This window comes from Clarias gariepinus, chromosome 14, assembly GCF_024256425.1.
Source record: "Clarias gariepinus isolate MV-2021 ecotype Netherlands chromosome 14, CGAR_prim_01v2, whole genome shotgun sequence".
Classification (NCBI taxonomy): Eukaryota; Metazoa; Chordata; class Actinopteri; order Siluriformes; family Clariidae; genus Clarias; species Clarias gariepinus.
The window spans coordinates 3,982,564-4,005,067 of record NC_071113.1 but is presented as its reverse complement, the minus strand read 5'-3'; the positions used below and the strand labels follow the sequence as shown (position 1 = coordinate 4,005,067).

The window sequence follows — 22,504 nt, the reverse complement described above, 5'->3', positions numbered from 1 at the left end:
CGATGGGGTTGAGGTCATGGCTCTTTGCAGGCCAGTTAAGTTCCTCCACACTGGACTCATCGAACCATGCCTTTATAGTCCTTGGTTTGTGCACTAGGGCACAGTCATGCTGAAATAGAAAAGGGCATTACCCAAACATTTGCCAGCACAGCATTATCCAAGATGTCTTGGTATGCATAAGCATTAAGATTGCCCTTCACCGGGGGTAGGGGGCCTGTTTGGAACAACTGAATTTAATAATTAAAAGTTTTTGCCAAATGTATTGGTTGTGATGTGCTGGAGAAGATTATATACAGCAGTCCGACTTTCCCATTATCAGTACAAGTTCTTAGAGAAATTAATGCGACTCTGGATGGAAATAAATGTCGTAACACTGCGTAAGCTTATTAAAACGACACAGCGAATGGGTGTCTTAATTAAAGCAAAAGGGGTTCTAATGAAATATTAATGTGTGACTGTGTTTCTGGCCTGGTAGTACGTTACATAATAATTACTTTCAAGAGGGCCCGTGATGTTTGATTTGTGTGGGTTTGGCGGCCTCTGCAGGCGAGCGGCGGTACCGCGGCACTACAGAGCGACATTCCGCCCACACAAACACGGCCATTCCGGAAACCTGCTAAACTTTAACTCCTGCTTTCATGGCACATTTTTTGCCTGAATGACAGCCTGATGCTCATTGATGGATTGACGGCGTGTTGACTGGAATCGAGACGCGGCTAATCAGTGAGTCCAAGCACGAATCCCCTCGTTTTCTGCCCTCCTGGTGGCTGTGGTTTTACAGAAAGCGCAACAGTTTGGCTCAGTTTTAGTTAGCACAGTATAGCATTCCTCTGACTGATTAGCTTAGCTTAGCATAACTCAGCCAGGTAACGCCTCTCCACCTGCATTTAAACATCTCTCTCAGCAAACGGTGCTGTTTATCTACGGTATCGACGCTGGAGGAGTTAGAATCACGTGTTTCTAACCGTTAATAGAGTTTAGTTAACATCAGCATGTATTGTGCAGTGTTAGATAACATGCTAGGCTAAGCTAGTGGAATTGGAACTTCGACTCTTGCTAAGCTGCATTTGCTAATATCACTATTTGTTGGCTAATAGTGTTGCGTCACTTCCTGTAAACTTTACAGCTGCCATAGCACTCATTAATTACAGCTAACTACTTTTACAGCTGGTATAGTGTAGTGTACATCTGGTAGTCTGTCATCTGGTCACATCTGTCTAGTGCACTACTTAGTGTTTAGTCAGTGTCTTGTACACTACCTAGTGCACTACTTAGTGTTTAGTCAGTGTCTTGTACTCTACCTAGTGCACTACTTAGTGTTTAGTCAGTATTTTATACTCTAGCTAGGGCACTACTTAGTATTTAGTCAGTGTCTTGTACTCTACCTAGTGCACTACTTAGTGTTTAGTCAGTATTTTATACTCTGTCTAGTGCACTACTTAGTGTTTAGTCAGTATTTTATACTCTAGCTAGTGCACTACTTAGTATTTAGTCAGTGTCTTGTACTCTACCTAGTGCACTACTTAGTGTTTAGTCAGTATCTTGTACTCTGTCTAGTGCACCATTTAGTATTTACTCAGTATTTTATATTCTACCTAGTGCACTACTTAGTGTTTAGTCAGTATCTTGTACTCTGTCTAGTGCACCATTTAGTATTTACTCAGTATTTTATATTCTAGCTAGTGCACAACTTAATAATTGTCAGTATTGTATACTCCATCTAGTGCACTACTTTGTGTTTAGTCACTATTTTATACTGTAATTAGTCCACTACCTAGTTTTATTCAGTATCTTATACTCTGCCTAGTGCACTACTTAGTGTTTAGTCAGTATTTTATACTCTAGCTAGTGCACTACTTAGTATTTAGTCAGTGTCTTGTACTCTACCTAGTGCACTACTTAGTGTTTAGTCAGTATTTTATACTCTGTCTAGTGCACTATTTAGTGTTTAGTCAGTATTTTATACTCTAGCTAGTGCACTACTTAGTATTTAGTCAGTGTCTTGTACTCTACCTAGTGCACTACCTAGTTTTATTCAGTATCTTATACTCTGCCTAGTGCACTACTTAGTGTTTAGTCAGTATTTTATACTCTAGCTAGTGCACTACTTAGTGTTTAGTCAGTGTCTTGTACTCTACCCAGTGCACTACTTAGTGTTTAGTCAGTATCTTGTACTCTGTCTAGTGCACCATTTAGTATTCAGTCAGTATTTTATATTCTAGCTAGTGCACAGCTTAATAATTTGTCAGTATTGTATACTCCATCTAGTGCACTTCTTGGTGTTTAGTCACTATTTTATACACTAGCTAAGGCACTATTTAGTATTTAGTTAGTATTTTTATATTCTAGCTAGTGCACTACTTAATTATTTGTCAGTACTGTGAACTCTATCTAGTGCACTACTTAGTGTTTAGTCAGTGTTTCACACACTGTCAGGTGCACTCACTAGTGTTCATTCAGTATTCCGTCTAGTTCTACTACACTACCTCTGATCTGTAATGTGGTTGGGAGCCCTCCTGATACGGTGTTATCACGATACTTCAGTGCCAATTTTATTTGTATTTTGATTCTGTGCGTGTCACAAGTTTATAAATGTCCTAATTCTATATTACAATTCTTTTAGAGTTTGTTATAATTCTAAATAAACCTGCCAAGTAATTTGTTTCTACCACACAGTATGCTGTGCTGTGTGTAAATAGTTTAGAGCACCACCTGTGGAATTTAGAGGAACAGCAACATTTCCCCACCACAAAGACAAACATAACTAGATTAATAATTTATTTAAAATAATTTATTTTGGAGTCAGTGTGGTGAAGTGCGAATTGCCACACAAAAGGAATGAATCAAATTTGTCGCCCTCTCTGCTGCCTCGTGCACTAGCTAATGTCAGTCTCTATTTCATAATCTATGTAATGCACTACCAGTGTTGAGACCATCTGACTCAAAAATAGATTAAAAATTTTTTTTTTTACATTTATATAATATAGATGAACTGGTCGATCAGACAGTGAGAAGAATCTACTGGTTTTCAGTGTGATTGGCTGTGACCGGTGATCGGCCAATCAGCCTCAGATACAAACGATGCTGTAGCAAGCGCAGAAGCTTCCGAGTGGCGCAACAGAAGCACATTTTTATGGCATTACATTATCAGAAATCATGTACGTTAAAAGCCTCTGATCTGCCTTTTACTTCAAACTCATGAGCGAATTAGTCTCAAACCCACTCATAACACATCCTTACACGAAAAAGTAACTTTTTTTTGCTGCTTAATTAAATTTGAAGTTAAATGTTAGACTCTTTGAAGTTATTTTGTATAGTAATTGCTCATTCAACTTTTTGTAGGTTTAAAATTTAACAAAATCGGGTAAAACTGTAATATTGAATCAGGATATTTGTAAAATCGTGATACTTTATAGAATCGCAAAATTAATTGAATCGTTAGGTATCAGAATAATATTGTATCGGGAGGTGACTGGTGATTTCCATCTTTGCTACTTAGTGTTAGTAACTATTTCATACTTTAACTAGTCAACTGTCAAGAAAAAAATTATGTATTGCAATTCTTTTGTGTAACAATTCTTGCATTGGCTTATTCATGTGTTTATGGACCTTGTTTGTGCACTGGTACGCAGTCATACTGGAACTGGGGTGGGGTTGTTTTTCAGGAGTTGGGTTCGGCCCTTTATTTCCAGTGAAAGCAACTTTTAGTGCTTTATCAAAACAAGACATTTTGGACAATTTCATGCTCCCAACTTTGTGGGAAAAGATTGAGTACGGTTCCTTCATGTTCAAACATGACTCAACATGGTCAAAAATTCCCATAAACACACTCCTAAACCTTGTGGAAAACCTTGCCAAGAAGAGTTGAACCTGTTATAGCTGCAAATGGGGCGGGACAACATCATATTAAACCCTATGGATTAAGAATTGGATGTTTTTCAAGTTTATATGCATGTGAAGGCAGGTGAGCGAATACTTTTGCCAGTATAGTGTATGTCTGCATTCAAGATTGTAATATACTGCAGTTCCTCTAAAATCCTACAGGAGTTGTCGATTTCTAAACTTATTGGTTGGATTATTTTTTTTTTCTGCTCGTTAACAACAAGCTGTAATGAGTGTACCACCCAGCCCAAACTATGGACTCCCAAATCATCCATCGTTTTCTTCATATTGCAGGCATTGTCCCGCAAAATCACGTGTACTTTGGATATAGGAATTTTCCGTCCATCAAGCATTTCTTCGACTCTGAAATCGCCCTGCTGGTGTGTGACCCTCTCATTTTTTTTTTTTTAGGTGTGCCTCTGCAAATCATAATTTTCATTTAACCAATGTGCCGTTAAACTTAGAAGTGACATGGGGCACATGTCGGAGTCCAAATATCTGTGGTGAAGCTGAAGGACCAAACGTCTTTTAATTGGTCTGCAATATGTGAGGAAACTCTGGATACAGCTTAGGATAAGCGCTCTTAGAAACGGATGTTTGAGATGGCAAACTATATCGCGGTTCCAGATGCTCCATGAGGCGACGGAAACCAGTATTTTCGACAACAGAGAGAGGCTGGTTATCTAGAACAATGAATTCAAGTACCTTTTTTGTTACTTTTACAGGTTTAGGGTTCTGATGTGAAAGTTTTTCTTGCCTCTGAAACGCATCTGTCAAGGTCAGCTGCTTTGACTCATCCTTTTTCCGTTTGATTTGCGCGAACTGTTTATGTTTTTTTGTGTGATGCTTTTGAAAATGCTTGATTAAATTTGAATTAAATTAATTAAACACTACTTTCACCTCTTGAAACTTTGGCTTTGCAAATAGTATAATTTGCAGTGCCACTAGCTGCTGTATCGAGAGTAAAACATTTCCATATCAGGGACATGTTCAACGCCCTGAGGTAACCTACTTCGCATGCTAAACTTGCCTATCACACTCACGTGTGGCTGTTTTAAAATAAATAATTGTGTTTGTATAAGAATTATCATAGTTGTTTACTGTAGACTAATATTTTTTGCTATTTAATCAAACTCTGGTCACGCATCACCAATAACTGATCCAGAGTATCAGATCGATGCAACTCTAGTCATAAGAGCAAGTTTAATTAGAATTAAATCTAAAACAAAAATAAATTTATCTGTATTTTATGGAATCATCAGAGACCACACAATAAAATATTAACGCAATACTTCTGTGCTGATTTGATTCATATTGTGATTCTGTAAGTATCACGTTTTTACAAATATCCTGACTGCACATTAACTTTTAATATAATTTTAAGATCCTGAACCTTATAAAAAGTTGAAGCTTTATGTTGTAACTTTATTCAGCAGCTTCACGACTGAAATGAACATGAGTAATTAAATGTTGCACGTTCCTTCTAAAATTAGTTTTCTTATTTAAACCAAACGCAGAGTTTAGACAATGCTTACCAAACAAGAGTTTAACATTAAATTTTAAATTAAATTAGGCAAAAATCTACATTGTTACTAAGCTGCATATATCTCTGTTACAGTCCCGATCAAAAGTTTAAGACCACTTAAAAAATGGCAAAAAATTATATTTTGCATGGTTGGATCTTAACAAGGTTCCAAGTAGAACTTCAACATGCAACAAGAAGAAATGGGAGTGAGACAAAACATTTTTGAGCATTCAATTAATTGAAAATAACGATTAAACTGAAACAGGCTGATTAAAACTGATTAAACTGTTTTACAGCTGATCAAAATTTTAGGACCACATGCCTTTAAAAGGCCAAATCTGTGCAAAGGTGTGTTGTTTTTGAACGTGGTCAGGTTGTTGAACTGCAGGGTCTCTCACAGCGCGCCATCGCTGCTGAGGTGGGACGCAGTAAGACAGTCATTTGGAATTTCTTAAATGATCCTGAGGGTTATGGAACAAAAAAGTCAAGTGGGAGACCCAAAAAAGTTTCACCAGCACTGAGCCAGAGGATCCAATTGGCTGTCCGTCAAGACACTGGACGATCCTCGACTCAAATTAAGGTCGTTACTGGTGCTGACTGCAGCCCCATAACCATCAGATGGCATCTGAGCCTGAAGGGCTTCAAAAACAAAAAACGTCTTCAAAGACCTCGTCTCCTTGCATGCCACAGAACTGTTTGTTTGACTTTGCAGGAGAGCACCAAGCATGGGACATTCAAAGGTGGAAGAAAGTTTTACTCTCTAATAAAAAAAAAAAATTTTACCTTGATGGTCCTGATGGTTTCCAACGTTACTGGCATGACAAGCAGATCCCACCTGAGATGTTTTCTACGCGCCACAGTGGTCTGGGGTGCTTTTTCCTTCAGTGGAACAATGGAGCTTTAGGAAGTGCAGGGGCGTCAAACGGCCGCTGGCTACGTCCAGATGTTGCAGAGAGCATTCCTCATGACTGAGGGCCCTCGTCTGTGTGGTAACGACTGGGTTTTTCAACTGGACAACACTACAGTACACAATGGCCGCAGGACAAGGGACTTCTTCCAGGAGAATAACATCACTCTTTTGGCCCATCCAGCATGTTCCCCTGATCTAAATCCAATCCAAACTCATAACTGAGTTCATGTTTGGAAGTTTGATTTCTGTTTTGGGGCGGTTACGTAAAAAAAAAAAAGAATTTTTTAGGTGTGGTTCTAAACTTTTGATCAGCTGTAAAACAGCCTGTTTCAGTTTAATCGTTGTTTCTCATTAAATTGAATGCTCAAAAAATGTTTTGTCTCAGTCCCATTTCTTCTTGTTGCATGTTGAAGCTCTACTTGGAACCTTGTTAAGATCCAACCATGCAAAATATGATTTTTTTTGCCATTTTTCTTAAACTTTTGACCGGGACTGAATCTGCCATAATTATTAATTCTAAAAAAGTTTAGCAAATAATTCACTTCGACACACAAATAGTTCACTCCTCATAGTTCAGTTCACACACAAAAAGTTTACTTCTAATAGTTCACCCCTACACAAAATAGTTTAGGGCGCCACCTGTAGGTTCATAAAGAAACTGCACTGTATCTGTTTGTTACCTTGTGTGTCTGTGTGTCAGGTAGCGATGGCGTTATGGATCCAGGCCCAGCAATTACAGGGCGACGCTCTCCATCAGATGCAGGCGCTCTACGGCCAGCACTTCCCCATAGAAGTGCGCCACTACCTCGCCCAGTGGATTGAGACACAGCCTTGGTGAGTCTCTCTCTCTCTCTCTCTCTCTCTCTCACACACACACACAAAACTCTAAATTAGATATTTTATATCATTTTATTATATATCGTTATTTGGGAATTAATGCTGACATTTGACTGATCTGGTGTGTGTGTGTGTGTGTGTGTGTGCACAGGGATGCCATCGATTTGGAGAAGCAGCAGGAGGAGTTTAAGGCGAAGCGTCTTTTGGAAAGTCTGATCCAGGAGCTGCAGAGGAGGGCGGAGCATCAGATGGGCGAGGACGGCTTCCTGCTCAAGATCAAACTGGGACATTACGCCACACAGCTGAAGGTAACACACACACACACACACACACACACACACACACACACACATATAAACAGTTCACACCTGGTATGAGCCAGGTGATTGACTCTAAGTGCCTGTCTGTCCTACAGTCTGTCTATCTATTGCCGTCTATCTGTCTGTCTCTATAATGCTTTCTTAGTCCACCAGTCTGTCTCTGTCTTTCTGACTATTTGACTATCTAGTTGTCCGCCTGTGTGTGCCTGTTTGTCTATCTGATCACTTTCTTTGTTTGTGTATATGTCTGCCTCTCCTTCTGTCTGTCTGTCTGTCTTTCACTCTGCTGTTGTTAAACATAGCTTAATGCTGTTTTTATTTGTTTAGAGCACGTACGAGGCGTGTCCGATAGAGCTGGTGCGATGCATCAAACACATCCTCTACACGGAGCAGAGACTCGTACAGGATGCTTCTAACGTGAGTCTCTCTCCCACACACACACACACACACACACACACACACACCTGGTTTAACACTGTCTAGCTTATACTCATCACAGTTTCACATCAGTTAGATTTTTGAATTTGAATTTTTTTAATTTTATTTAACAGGTGAGCTCTCCAGGGGGCGGAGCTACAGATGCCACGCCTCAGAAATACCAGCAGATCAACCAGATGTTTGAGGAGCTGCGCGCCTTGACGCAGGAGACGGAGAGCGACCTGCGCAAACTCCAGCACAGTCAGGAGTACTTCATCATCCAGTACCAGGAGAGCCTGAGGATCCAGGGTACACACACACACACACACACACACACACACACACACACACACACACACACACACACTTCTCATGTACTGTGTGTACTCTGCACATAAACACAGTGGTTATAGCATTTACTTGAGCAGCTAGCATAAATTCTTTGTTTTTTAGTTTAAATGTACAGGTCCTTCTCAAAAAATTAGCATATTGTGATAAAGTTAATTATTTTCTGTAATGTACTGATAAACATTAGACTTTCATATTTTTCAGATTCATTACACACAACTGAAGTAGTTCAAGCCTTTTATTGTTTTAATATTGATGATTTTGGCATACAGCTCATGAAAACCCAAAATTCCTATCTCAAAATATTAGCATATTTCATCCGACCAATAAAAGAAAAGTGTTTTTAATACAAAAAAAGTCAACCTTCAAATAAATATGTTCAGTTATGCACTCAATACTTGGTTAGGAATCCTTTTGCAGAAATGACTGCTTTAATGCGGCGTGGCATGGAGGCAATCAGCCTGTGGCACTGCTGAGGTGTTATGGAGGCCCAGGATGCTTCGATAGCGGCCTTAAGCTCATCCAGAGTGTTGGGTCTTGCGTCTCTCAACTTTCTCTTTACAATATCCCACAGATTCTCTATGGGGTTCAGGTCAGGAGAGTTGGCAGGCCAATTGTGCACAGTAATACCATGGTCAGTAAACCATTTACCAGTGGTTTTGGCACTGTGAGCAGGTGCCAGGTCGTGCTGAAAAATTAAATCTTCATCTCCATAAAGCTTTTCAGCAGATGGAAGCATGAAGTGCTCCAAAATCTCCTGATAGCTAGCTGCATTGACCCTGCCCTTGATAAAACACAGTGGACCAACACCAGCAGCTGACATGGCACCCCAGACCATCACTGACTGTGGCTACTTGACACTGGACTTCAGGCATTTTGGCATTTCCCTCTCCCCAGTCTTCCTCCAGACTCTGGCACCTTGATTTCCGAATGACATCAAAATTTGCTTTCATCCGAAAAAAGTACTTTGGACCACTGAGCAACAGTCCAGTGCTGCTTCTCTGTAGCCCAGGTCAGGCGCTTCTGCCGCTGTTTCTGGTTCAAAAGTGGCTTGACCTGGGGAATGCGGCACCTGTAGCCCATTTCCTGCACACGCCTGTACACGGTGGCTCTGGATGTTTCTACTCCAGACTCAGTCCACTGCTTCCGCAGGTCCCCCAAGGTCTGGAATCGGTCCTTCTCCACAATCTTCCTCAGGGTCCGGTCACCTCTTCTCGTTGTGCAGCGTTTTCTGCCACACATTTTCCTTCCCACAGCCTTCCCACTGAGGTGCCTTGATACAGCACTCTGGGAACAGCCTATTCGTTCAGAAATTTCTTTCTGTGTCTTACCCTCTTGCTTGAGGGTGTCAATGATGGCCTTCTGGACAGCAGTCAGGTCGGCAGTCTTACCCATGATTGCGGTTTTGAGTAATGAACCAGGCTGGGAGTTTTTAAAAGCCTCAGGAATCTTTTGCAGGTGTTTAGAGTTAATTAGATGATTCAGATGATTAGGTTAATAGCTCGTTTAGAGAACCTTTTCATGATATGCTAATTTTTTGAGATAGGAATTTTGGGTTTTCATGAGCTTTATGCCAAAATCATCAATATTAAAATAATTAAAAGGCTTGAACTACTTCAGTTGTGTGTAATAAATCAAAAATATATTAAAGTCTAATGTTTATTAGTACATTACAGAAAATAATGAACTTTATCACAATATGCTAATTTTTTGAGAAGGACCTGTATTTTGTTTGTTTGTTTGTTTATTTATTTATTTTTGATTCATATTTTTATATTATTTATGATTTTCTCTTTCCAGCTCAGTTGAGCAGTTTGTCGAGTTTGGCGCCGGCCGAGCGCGTGCAGAGAGAGACGAGTCTGCAGAGCAGGAAAGCTACATTAGAGACGTGGATAACTCGAGAGGCTAACACACTGCAGAAATACAGACAGGTACCTCACACACACACACACACACACACACACGGCAAAACCTTTTGCACTAACTGAGAGAAATTGTTGCTAGTTGTTACTTTCTTCCAGAAGAGGCAGGAACTACTTTCTTCCAGAAGAGGCAGGAACTACTTTCTTCCAGAAGAGGCAGGAACATAGGGTGACATATAAGAGTGGAGGCAGAAGCACTCAGGTCGACTACATCTTGTGTCGACGTTGTAATCTGAAAGAGATCAGTGACTGCAAAGTGTTGGTAGGGGAGAGTGTAGCCAGACAACACAGAACGGTGGTGTGTAAAATAACCCTGGTGGTGAGGAAGGCGAAGAGGACAAAGGCAGAGCAGAGGACAAAGTGGTGGAAGCTGAGAAAGGAAAAATGTTGTGAAGTCTTTAGGGAGGAGTTGAGACAGGCTATGGGTGGTCAGGAGGGGCTTTCAGTTGACTGGACAACTACAGCCAATGTGATCAGGGAGACAGGTAGGAGGGTACTTGGTGTATCATCAGGTAAGGGGAAAGTGGACAAGGAGACTTGGTGGTGGAATGAGGAAGTCCAGGAGTGTATACAGGGAAAGAGGCTAGCTAAGAAGAAGTGGGACACTGAGAGGACTGAAGAGAGTAGACAGGAGTACAGGGAGATGCAGAGTAAGGTGAAGGTAGAGGTGGCAAAGGCCAAACAAAGAGCATATGAGGACTTGTATGCTAGGCTAGACAGTAAGGAGGGAGAGGTGGATCTGTACAGGTTGGCAAGGCAGAGAGATAGAGATGGGAAGGATGTGCAGCAGGTTAGAGTGATTAAAGATAGAGATGGAAATGTACTGACAGATGCCAGGAGGGTGATGGGAAGATGGAAGGAGTACTTTAAGGAGTTGATGAATGAGGAAAATAAAAGAGAACAAAGAGTAGAAGAGGCAACTGTTGTGGAACTGGAAGTAGCAAATATTAGTAGAAGTGAGGTGAGAAGGGCCTTGAAGAGGATGAAGAGTGGAAAGGCTGTTGGTCCTGATGACATACCTGTGGAGGTATGGAAGTGCTTAGGAGAGGTGGCAGTAGAGTTTCTGACAAGTTTGTTTAACAAGATCTTGGAGAGTGAGAGGATTCCAGAGGAATGGAGGAGAAGTGTATTGGTGCCAATTTTTAAGAACAAGGGAGATGTGCAAAGCTGTGGCAATTATAGAGGTATAAAGCTAATGAGCCAGACAATGAAGCTGTGGGAAAGAGTAGTGGAAGCTAGGTTAAGGGCAGAGGTGAGCATTTGTGAGCAGCAATATGGTTTTATACCTAGAAAGAGTACATCAGATGCAGTATTTGCTTTAAGGATGCTGGCGGAGAAGTATAGAGAAGGTAACAGGGAGTTGCATTGTGTCTTTTTAGATTTAGAGAAAGCGTATGACAGGGTGCCAAGAGAGGAGCTGTGGTATTGTATGAGGAAGTCTGGAGTGGCAGATAAGTATGTTAGAGTGGTGCAGGACATGTATGAGAGCTGTAAGACAGTGGTAAGATGTGCTGTAGGTGTGACAGAAGAGTTCAAGGTGGAGGTGGGTCTGCATCAAGGATCGGCTCTAAGCCCCTTTTTGTTTGCTCTGGTGATGGACAGGATGACAGATGAGGTAAGACAGGAGTCCCCATGGACTATGATGTTTGCAGATGACATTGTGCTCTGTAGCGAGAGCAGGGAACAGGTGGAGGAAAATTTGGAGAGGTGGAGGTATGCTCTGGAAAGCAGAGGAATGAAGGTTAGCCGCAGCAAGACGGAATACATGTGTGTAAATGAGAGGGACCCAGGAGGATCGGTGAGGCTACAGGGAGCAGAGGTAAAGAAGGTGCAGGATTTTAAGTACTTAGGGTCAACGGTCCAGAGCAACGGAGAGTGTTCAAAGGAGGTGAAGAGGCGGATACAGGCAGGTTGGAATGGGTGGAGAAAAGTGTCAGGTGTGTTGTGCGATAAAAGAGTATCAGCGAGAATGAAAGGAAAGGTGTACAGGACAGTGGTGAGACCAGCAATGCTCTACGGCTTAGAGACAGTGGCACTGAAGAAAAGACAGGAGGCAGAGTTGGAGGTAGCAGAGCTGAAGATGTTGAGGTTCTCTTTGGGAGTGACAAGGATGGATAGGATCGAGAATGAGTTCATTAGAGGGACAACCCACGTTAGATGTTTTGGAGATAAAGTCAGAGAGGCCAGATTGAGGTGGTTTGGACATGTTCAGAGGAGAGATTGTGAATATATCGGTAGAAGGATGCTGAGGTTGGAACTGCCAGGCAGGAGGTCTAGAGGAAGACCAAAGAGAAGATTTATGGATGCAGTGAGAGAGGACATGAAGTTAGTTGGTGTGAGAGAAGAGGATGCAGAGGATAGGGTTAGATGGAGGCAAATGATTCGCTGTGGCGACCCCTGAAAGGGAACAGCCGAAAGACAAAGAAGAAGAGAGAAATTGTTGCTAGTTCAAGTCTGATACATGGAAAATGTGTGTGTGTGTGTGTGTGTGTATGTGTGTGTGTGTGTGTGTGTGTGTAGGACCTGGCAGAGAAGCACCAAAGGACTCTGGCGTTGTTGAGGAAACAGCAGACGGTGATTGTGGACGATGAACTGATCCAGTGGAAGAGACGACAACAGTTAGCTGGAAACGGGGGACCATCGGAAGGAAGTCTGGATGTCCTGCAGTCTTGGTACACTCACACACACTCTCACACACACACACACACACACACACACTCACACACTCGCACACTAGCATTTCTACTGTAAACACTCCAACTGTATAGAACACGGAGCTGTAAGTGCTGTAGATCTGATGACGTTGTGGTGCTCAGGTGTGAGAAGTTGGCTGATATGGTGTGGCAGAACAGACAGCAGCTCAGGCGTGTCGATCACCTGACGCAGCAGCTCCCCATCCCCGGGCCGACGGAGGAGCTGCTCAAAGAGCTCAACGCTACCATCACTGACATCATCTCAGCGCTCGTCACCAGGTGAGTTCACCACCGCGCAAGATTCACTGACCAGCGTCACTCAGTTACGTCAAACGTTATATGTTCCTTCATTTTTATTTGACCTATTTTCTTCTCCTTAGCACGTTCATCATCGAGAGACAGCCTCCTCAGGTGTTAAAGACACAGACCAAGTTTGCCACCACCGTACGCCTGCTGGTCGGGGGGAAACTCAACGTCCACATGAACCCCCCGCAGGTTAAAGCCACCATCATCAACGAGCAGCAGGCCAAAGCTCTGCTGAAGAACGAGAGCACCAGGAAGTACGTCCTAAACAAGCTCTGACACTCCTTATCTGGTCATGATTCCTAAACAGCTTGAACCAATCAGAGTGCTGACGCTCGTCAGTTCTGGTTGCTGTATTAAGTTTGCATGTTGTAATCTGTCTGTGTGTCTGTGTCTGTGTCTGTGTGTGTGTGTGTGTGTGTGTGTGTGTGTGTCTGTTTGTTCCAGTGACAGTAGTGGAGAAATCCTGAACAACAACTGTGTGATGGAGTATCACCAAACCACTGGGACTCTGAGTGCACACTTCAGGAACATGGTGAGAACAAAAAGACGTAGTTCTGACACATGAGGGGCGGCGTTTACTAAAACAGATGCATGCTTTAATTATAAGCTTGCAAATATTTCAGAAAAGCTGAACTGACCTGGATGATGGTGCAGTAATGATGAGTCTGTCCACTATAGAATCTGTGCAGCTAGATAGCAATTCAGCTAAAATAAGACAAGCGGTGTCCATTACTGTTAGCTAGTTAAGCAACAGATAGCAAATTAACTATGTAAGTTTATTACAGTTTTATATTGTAGTCCTGACTTACAAACATTCGAATTATAAATTTTCACAGATATGAACAGGCTGCGGTTCTACTTCTGATTCAATCATGGAAGTAACTTGTGTATTTTACAAAAAATAGCCGCTGCAATGCACCAGATACCAATATTTACAATTATATACATTATTTTCAGTGTGTGAAAGTGAAATGTATAAAGTGTCTAAAGTCTGGTAGACTGTATGTATTGGTGGGGTGGGGGGGGAGATATGAGTGGGCTTCACCGGTTTCAGTGAATCAGACCAGGAGTGTGATGATAGAAAATATGTCCTGTAAATCTGTCCTGATGGTAAAATAAACTAATTTCTGAAAATCCTCAACAAAACAGAGTTCACAGTCCAATACCATGGAAAACAGTTTTGAAACAAAATGGGATTCCCCTCGCGATTTAAAAGCGCAGAGACAACACTATTATATTTGACGTGAGATTCATTTCCTTAGGCGCATTTACGTTATTTGGCGTAACATTTCGTACATTCGTGTCAAATGCGTGCAAGATTCACTTTGTCAGACTTATGAACGTGCTCCTGGAACAGAACTCGTTCATAAGTTGGAGATTGATTACCTGTATACCTAGTGTGACATAGTGCTCGAGTAAAAGGGCCAGAGTGCAAATGCATGCTTATGTGCGTTCACCAGAGCTACAGTATAAATTTTAATGTATTGTGTGTGAAATAACCACATGTTCACTTCTGTCCCTCTGCCGTCCAGTCTCTGAAGCGGATCAAACGCTCAGACAGACGCGGCGCCGAGTCGGTGACGGAGGAGAAGTTCACCGTCCTGTTCGAGTCTCAGTTTAGCGTAGGAGGAAACGAGCTCATGTTCCATGTCAAGGTCACATCCCGACTCAAATCTCAACAATTCCAGTATCTTATGCTGCTAAAATCTATAATAATTAATTACACTTCCTTCATCATCACAGACGTTATCGCTGCCCGTCGTGGTCATCGTGCACGGTAGTCAAGACAACAACGCCACGGCAACTGTGCTCTGGGACAACGCCTTCTCCGAGCCGGTAAAGTTTTGTTCCAACTTGACTTATGAGCATTAAATATCAGACTGTGGTATAAACGGATGTGGTCGTGTCCTTCTGCAGGGCCGGGTCCCCTTTGTCGTCCCCGATAAGGTGTCATGGCCGCAGCTGTGCGAAGCTCTGAACATGAAATATAAATCGGAGGTGCAGAGCGAGCGGGGATTATCGGAGGAGAACCTGGTGTTCCTCGCTCAGAAAGCCTTCAGCAGCTCAAGCAACAACCCTGAGGATTACCGGAGCATGACCATGACCTGGTCTCAGTTCAACCGGGTAGGCGAGCACGCTAGGCTAGCAGCTAGTCAACACGGCCTGCCAAACAAACCAGGTATCATGTGAGTGATGGATCTGCTGTGTTTTGTGTAGGAGAGTTTACCAGGAAGGAACTTCACCTTCTGGCAGTGGTTCGATGGAGTCATAGAGCTGATGAAGAAACACCTGAAAGCTCACTGGAACGACGGGTAACATCAACCGGAATGTTCCTTTAGCGCAGACTCGAGGGTTAAGCGCATGGGAAAGACGTGTGTGTGTGTTTTTGTTTTCCAGGGCGATCCTGGGTTTCCTGAATAAACAGCAGGCTCAGGACATGCTGCTGTCCAAACCGAACGGGACGTTCCTGCTGCGCTTCAGCGACTCGGAGATTGGAGGGATCACCATCGCCTGGGTGGCGGAGAACCCCAACAAAGCAGGTCTGTCTATCAGTCGATACTCGACATCAAACGAGGCCTTTAGTTCCATAAAATAAAGCAACTAATGAACGAATGGATTCACAACTGAGTTGACCGTATTAATTAATTGACCGATCAGGTAATCGATCGATTAATCAATCAGTGAGGCAGTGCAGCTCCAGTGCAATGAGTTTATTGACTCTTCTGTCTGTGTTGTACATCTGTGTGTGTGTGTGTGTGTGTGTGTGTGTTGTTTCAGGAGAAAGGATGGTCTGGAACCTGATGCCCTTCACCACAAAAGATTTCTCCATCCGCTCTCTAGCCGACCGAATCAGTGACCTGAACCACCTGCTGTTCCTTTACCCCAGCCAGCCCAAAGACGAGGTCTTCTCCCGCTACTGCACGCCGCCCAACTGTACGCCAACAACACTCCTGCTGTTACCTTACACACCCGCGTTAATACCGTAGCTAAGTTCAAACCTAAAAAAACAGCGTCTCTAAGCCTGTAATCTTGATGGTGGCCGTGTGTTTGTTGTTCTTGTCTCGCAGCTAAAGCGGTGGGAGACGGTTACGTCAAGCCAGAGATCAAGCAGGTGGTCAAAGTAGAGTGAGTACTTTTCATTCGTAGACAAGTCAATGACAAATCTGCACCTAGCTTGCAACCATTTTTCTTACAACTTTATTAGCATAATTAATAGCAATAGCCTCACGAATATTAACCGTCATATCAAGTTAGCTAGCAATTATTATGTTATTATTGGCATAATTATGAAATAGAAATGTTTTCCGCCGCCCCTTATAGGTTTGCATCGTCCAATCCTGAGCAGTCTCCTGGAAACCCCACCTTCATGGACTCCTCCCCCACCATCACTCAGCCTGGCAGCTTCACCATCTACCCCACCATGTGAATACACTCTCTCTTTATTCATTCTCACCGCTCACTGTGTGTCATTCGACATACTCACTTCAAAAGCGTATTCTAGCATCAGTGTAATGGAATTTAAGTGTAGCTTTGACATTGTTAGCAACCATGTTTGTGTGTGTGTGTGTGTGTGTGTGTGTGTGTGTTTAGTGGCGATCCGATGCTGGACGAGAGCGGAGATTTCGATCTGGACGAAACGATGGACATGGCCAGACAGGTGGAGGAATTCCTAAGTCAGCCTTCGGAGGCACAGTGGAGCGGACAGCAGTCATGACCTTTGAACTACCCATAGTGACCCCAACCCTCCACCCCTCTCCCCACCCCCTGCGCCTCGGGTCGCATTCCATTTGCCTGTTTTTTTTTTTTTCGTTTTTTTTTTGAATGGGTTAAATTTTAAACAAATGTGAAAGTTTTTTTTTTTAACCGTTCACTAGCGACTTGTTTCTGTGTCGCTGCTTCTGTGCGTGATGACTATGCTCGCGTAGCGTATCTGTTTTGCTAGCCGATTAACCGTGATTAAATGGGAGAAAGGATATATATGAATATATAATATGAATGAAATACTTTACAGCACATATGAAATACTGTAAAGGATGTTGTATGTAGGTAACGAAGAATTAAGCAGCCTTTAAAGCTAACGCTAATGCTACTGCTAAACATTTTTGGGCCCAATCTACAGCAGGTGTTAAGTTGTTGAACGCTAATAGACAGTTGTGCTTAGAAATGTTTATTAGATAAAAAATTAAAAAAACAATGTTTAAAGATCAGGTGAGAAAAATGTAAAAGCGTTGGGATTGGTACGAAAGCGCTAGTGTGTGATTTTTCTAATAAAAAACGCATTTGTTCATTGAAAAGCTAAAATTAGCTAGTGAGAGAAAAACTGTGAGCAGTGAGTGGAATTCCAGGAAACGGAGAGTCGGAAATCTGGTGTTTGTTTATTTAAAAACACCAAATATAAAAAAAAAAACGGCCAGAAAAAGACCCGGATCATAGCTCCGCCTTCTTGTTAGATCGGTATCTAACAATACAACACAACAATATCCTCCGAATTCATTTGGCAGGTTCTTTTTCTCTTAATTTTTCTGTTTTTTAAATTAACTCGTCAGGTAAATCCTGAAAGAAATGTATTCCTAGTCATTATTTTGCTAAAGCATCTCTCTTGTAATAGGATTTAACTCGTTTTACATTTTGTTTTTTGCAAATAGTTCTCACGAACGTCTAGAATTTTTCCGCCTAATCTCGTGTTCCAGCACTTATCGAGTGTAAAAAAATAAAATAATAAAATAAAAATAAAAGTAATAATAATAGTAAAAGGTCAATTCTCTATTTAGTTTTTTTTATTATTATTATTTATTAGGCAAGGAAAGTTTCTGGTGTTTAGAGTCGGTTACACTCGTACTGAGCTCCACATTTAGATCATTAAAATCCTCCTGCTTTTAAATGCCTCAACAAATCAGGGATAACAGACTGAACTTTTTTTTTTGGTTTGGTGTCAAATGTAATATAATTTTTCTTTAAAAGCGAGAGAGAGAGAATATAAACAGTGATATATGAATTAAAATATAGCCAGTAGTGGAAGAAGTCTATGATATTTCTAATATATTATTGTTTAAATAGTGCTAATTATGATCACATTAATCACTGGGTTAATTAAACACAACGATGTACACGCTCATCAATCAGCAGCACAGAGAATAGCACCTGATTCAGCTCACACTGTTATTATATACTGTTTAGAAACAGTAAAGAAACTCAGCTCTGAATCTGGTCTAAAGTAGTTGAAGTCAGATTGTTGTTGTAATAATACAAATAAAAACATAGAAATATACAAAGCATGTTCAAGTCAAAGTAATGTGTAGAATAACAGAACACAGTTCTGAGAGTAATAACTGTCCCGTTATTTCTCTATATAATCCCCTGCTACACGATGTCAGTGTTTCACTAGTGCTTGGACACCATCGAGGTAGAAAGTTTTCTCAGGACACTGGTGCCATGATCAGACCTCCTGCTGTTCCAAACATGTGGAAATGTCCCAGAATGAGGTCAGGACAGTACGAGGCATGTGGCAATAACTCCCAGCCGTGTTCCTGTAATGTGCAAGTGGTGCTGCTGAACAATTGTGCGTACAGTTCCCACAGACGGATGCGTCTCTTTTGCAAGTCCCCGATGAGTCATCTGTCAATTTTTACAAACTTCAAGCGTTCTACTCGCTGATTGTTCACAGAGAACATCTGCGGTGCGCTCTGAGTCACCTCCAGAGGTGGTGAAGAAAAGAAAAGTCCCGGTTTATAGTAAGATTATCTGAGTTTTAAGAGGACTAAATCATTTGCTTGAACTCCAGAACGCTAGCATGCTTTCCCACAATCCAGGAGCAGTGATGAGCTCTGGTCTTTCTCTGGGCTGCTTTGTTTGTCCCGTGCCTTAGCTGAGACGTGACATCCGTCGAATTTAGATGCCTTTTATCCTTCAAACTGGAGATGTGCCCCAAACAGGAAGTGGAGGGATTCCTTAAACCAGCTACTGTGTTTCAAAATAATAATATTAATAATAATAACAAAAAACACACTTTAGATTTGATAAATATCTGAATTCTCACTACCTCTGATCATAAAGGACCTGAAAATAGTATAAATGTCTATCCTTTATGTAATTTTCCCCAGAGATGCCTTCTTTGACATTTTTAATTCATACCCCATTAAGAAAGAAAAAAAATAATCCAGAAATTTCTTTACCACCCAAGTGATATTCTTTAACTATTACCTCTATTTGTTGATATTTTTTGTTTGGTCATATATAAAATGCTAGAGTGGCTTGGTTTCTTTTTTTTTCTTTTTTTTTTTCTTCTTTTTTTTAAATTACGTATTTTAGTAATCATTGTCCTTGAATTAATCGATCGTGGCCTCTTGGCTAATTCATTAATGTCATTTTAATATGTGATCATGTCCTAATAATGGCCATAACGATCCTTACTTTATCTAAATGATTTCATAAATTTTTTTTTTTAAATATATGATTAATGATCCCTTTATGTTAATGTCATGCATGATATAAATTTTTTTTATCCATAATGTAAGTTTTAAAATTAATTTAGTTACTCGTACCTCATTAAGCAGTCTAACCCTCGTGCAAACTTTTTTTTTTTTTGCTTTTTATTCTAACAGTGATCACGCCCCTCTGGATTAGAAAAGGAAGCAGTTTTACTTTTCGTCGCGCCCCCTAAATCCCAGTTTCTGTTAATCCTTTGCTTCGTTAACTTCAGATTAGGAACTCAGGAAAGCACGCCAATCACAGAGAGAATATTTACAAAATTATTCTGCACTTATGTGAATGTTATCTGTGAGGGAAAAGGTTTCTCCCACATAAAAAAAAAAAATGCTGTTGACTTTTTTCCTTCTTCTTCTGTGAGCCGATAGCAGGAGGCATGCGCCGATGTTAGGTTTCTGTGTTCACGGTTTATGATGATGCGTTCACTTATGCTGCTCCTATTGCTCAGTGTTTGAAGTGTGTGTAAATGACTCAGGATTTGGCTTTGTCTTCCGGTTCATGTGACACTGGTTTAATGTGCGATCGCTCGCTGCTACCACGGTTTAGATGAACGGAATGCGCGGCTTTTTAACTTATCTACGATAATAGTATTACATATGCCAGATATTGCCATCTGACACTTAAGTTGTGGGTGTTGATTCAGCGTTTCTAGTAAACAGTGATTTTCCAAGCAGCGCATTATTTGTTTGATCAGGTTTAAATTACTGAATCGGATTGTTTTGAATCCTGAATTCGTTTGGCTTTGACGTATTATAGCCGAGGTATGACTCAGTGGTTTGGTCACCTGTCATTCACTGATTCTCCTTGTTATATTAAATGAATCGTCCGGCAGTGACCCCCCCCGAATCTGGTCTAGATCACTCAAACATTCAGCTCTGGCTCATTGAATCAGTTTGCTCTCGATCATGTAATTAGTCTCTTTTGACTCAATCAGTGGTTTTTAATAAATTGAATCAGTCAGCTGTGACTTAGTAAATGTGTTAACTGTGACTCACTAAACCGGTCTAATTAACTGAGTGTCGGCACATGCCTCTTGTCTAAGCTTAATGTCTCTCTATCGCCTTTGTGGATAATCTCTTAGGGCATGTTGTGATTCGTGTGTGTGTGTGTGTGTGTGTGTGTGTGTGTGTACCCGCTGCAGTATTCCTATTCCAAACTGTGTCATACGCCTTCCGTGTGCCAATCTGTTTGTGGTTTCTGTTTTTTGAATTAAAACTAGATCCTGACATCTGATGTGCTTTATTCTACTCCTCTCTTTTTGTTTAATCTTAAGCGTGTGGTTGATGTAACTTGTGAGACAAAGGATCATGATGATGATAATGATGTTTTATAAATATTTTACCCATTAATGTTGCTGAACATGTCAGCATGGTGTTGTAGTTGTCGAGGGTTTGATTCCCACCTTCGGCCGGGTGTTATAATGTGTGTGTGAACAGTACCTGTTGTTCCAGGTTTTTCCTGTTTCAAAACACAAATTGGCGTTTCCAAATTAAGTGTGTGTGTAATTGGCACCTCGCCCTGTGCCCTGACTCCCCCATGGATAGGCTCCATGCCTCCTGCGACTCTGTACATGCTAAGCGCTATAGAGAATGAGTGGCAGTGTTACATGTTTTTGTCTAGATGTTGTAAAGAAAACAGCTGATTTACTTAAACAACTTTTTGACAGGAATAAGTATGATTGTATACTCTGTTTACAAATACACATGCTAAAATTATTACCAGTATTGCTATCATTTATGGCAGTAATTGATTACTGTTGGCACAATGGAAATTATACTTCTATATTACAAAATGCTGTGAATTGTATTATTGGATTTTTCTGATTAGCATTTTACAGCCCAAATACTACAGCAGCTAAATTTTAGTTTGCAATAAACTCAGCTTAACAATAAACATTTTGTAGCTATTTATATTTATGCCTTAAAGTGTAATGAACAACATGACACGTAAAAACAGGCATGAAAAGTCCACATTCGTGATTATTTGAGTTAGAGAGTGGACGGGAATCAGCATAGAAGCTCTTACTGTCTTAAATCAGAAACTCCTCACCTCTTCCTGAGTTGTAGGACATTATTATAAAATTTTGAAATTCCAGCGAGACAGATCTGGTTACTTTTGGCGTACGTCCTCCCTCAGATGCCTTAAAACCTGGCAATAGAATTCTCTATTGGTGATCTGGTCCATGGGACGAGTTCTCAATGCAAAATGCTTTACAAGTCGAAAAAGACAAAGACGCAGCACTCTGCTGCGGACCCGCCTCGCCTTTTTTGGTCGTGGAGATGAAGGGCTCTTCCACTGTAAAGACTCTTGCTTCGTCTCAGGGTCGAACCCATACGCTCAAGTTTCGTCACCGGTCATAATCCTCGACAGGAAGGAATGGGTCATCAACGGCAGACTTGATGACGTGACGTTCCTTCTGCTCCTGGGTCAGCATCCTGAGGAGAAACTTTGCAGCAACGCAGTGCATCTTCAAATCAGACATAAGGATCGCCTGGACTGTTCCATACGACACACTGACTGGCAGCAATGTTCATCATGCACAAGTTGCCAAATGATTTCGACCTTTTCAGTGTTTAAGCTCGTTGAAGGTCTTCCTGATCCCTTGTTGTCTTCCAGTGATGCTCGTTCATTCTTGAAGCGCGAGTGCCACTCAAAAGACCTCGCAGAATCGCCGTAACTTGCCGAATCATGTCAAACATCTCTGTGGCAGGTTCGCCCAGTTTCACACGGAATTTCATGTTTTCTCTTTGTTCTAAAGGAGAATTAGACGCGGTAACGCATCTTATTAGTTGCACAGCTCCTGATGAAGGTCGGTGCTCTGTTGTGCTGCCATCTGCTGGCGTGTTGCAAAACTAGTC

The 22,504-nt window shown here is 41.5% G+C and overlaps 1 protein-coding gene across 1 annotated transcript; it reads left to right on the top strand.

Moving 5' to 3' along the window:
- Positions 1-585: 585 nt before the first annotated feature.
- Positions 586-17,627, top strand: stat5b (signal transducer and activator of transcription 5b). The gene is made up of 19 exons (XM_053511495.1): positions 586-723; positions 7,018-7,151; positions 7,306-7,462; positions 7,802-7,891; positions 8,026-8,200; positions 10,040-10,170; positions 12,682-12,833; positions 12,978-13,133; positions 13,235-13,414; positions 13,605-13,692; positions 14,693-14,815; positions 14,904-14,996; positions 15,078-15,284; positions 15,378-15,472; positions 15,558-15,700; positions 15,939-16,094; positions 16,229-16,286; positions 16,482-16,583; positions 16,752-17,627. Exons 2-19 carry the CDS (start codon positions 7,024-7,026, stop codon positions 16,873-16,875), a joined length of 2,358 nt encoding a protein of 785 aa, XP_053367470.1. The 5' UTR covers positions 586-723; positions 7,018-7,023; the 3' UTR covers positions 16,876-17,627.
- Positions 17,628-22,504: the final 4,877 nt, after the last annotated feature.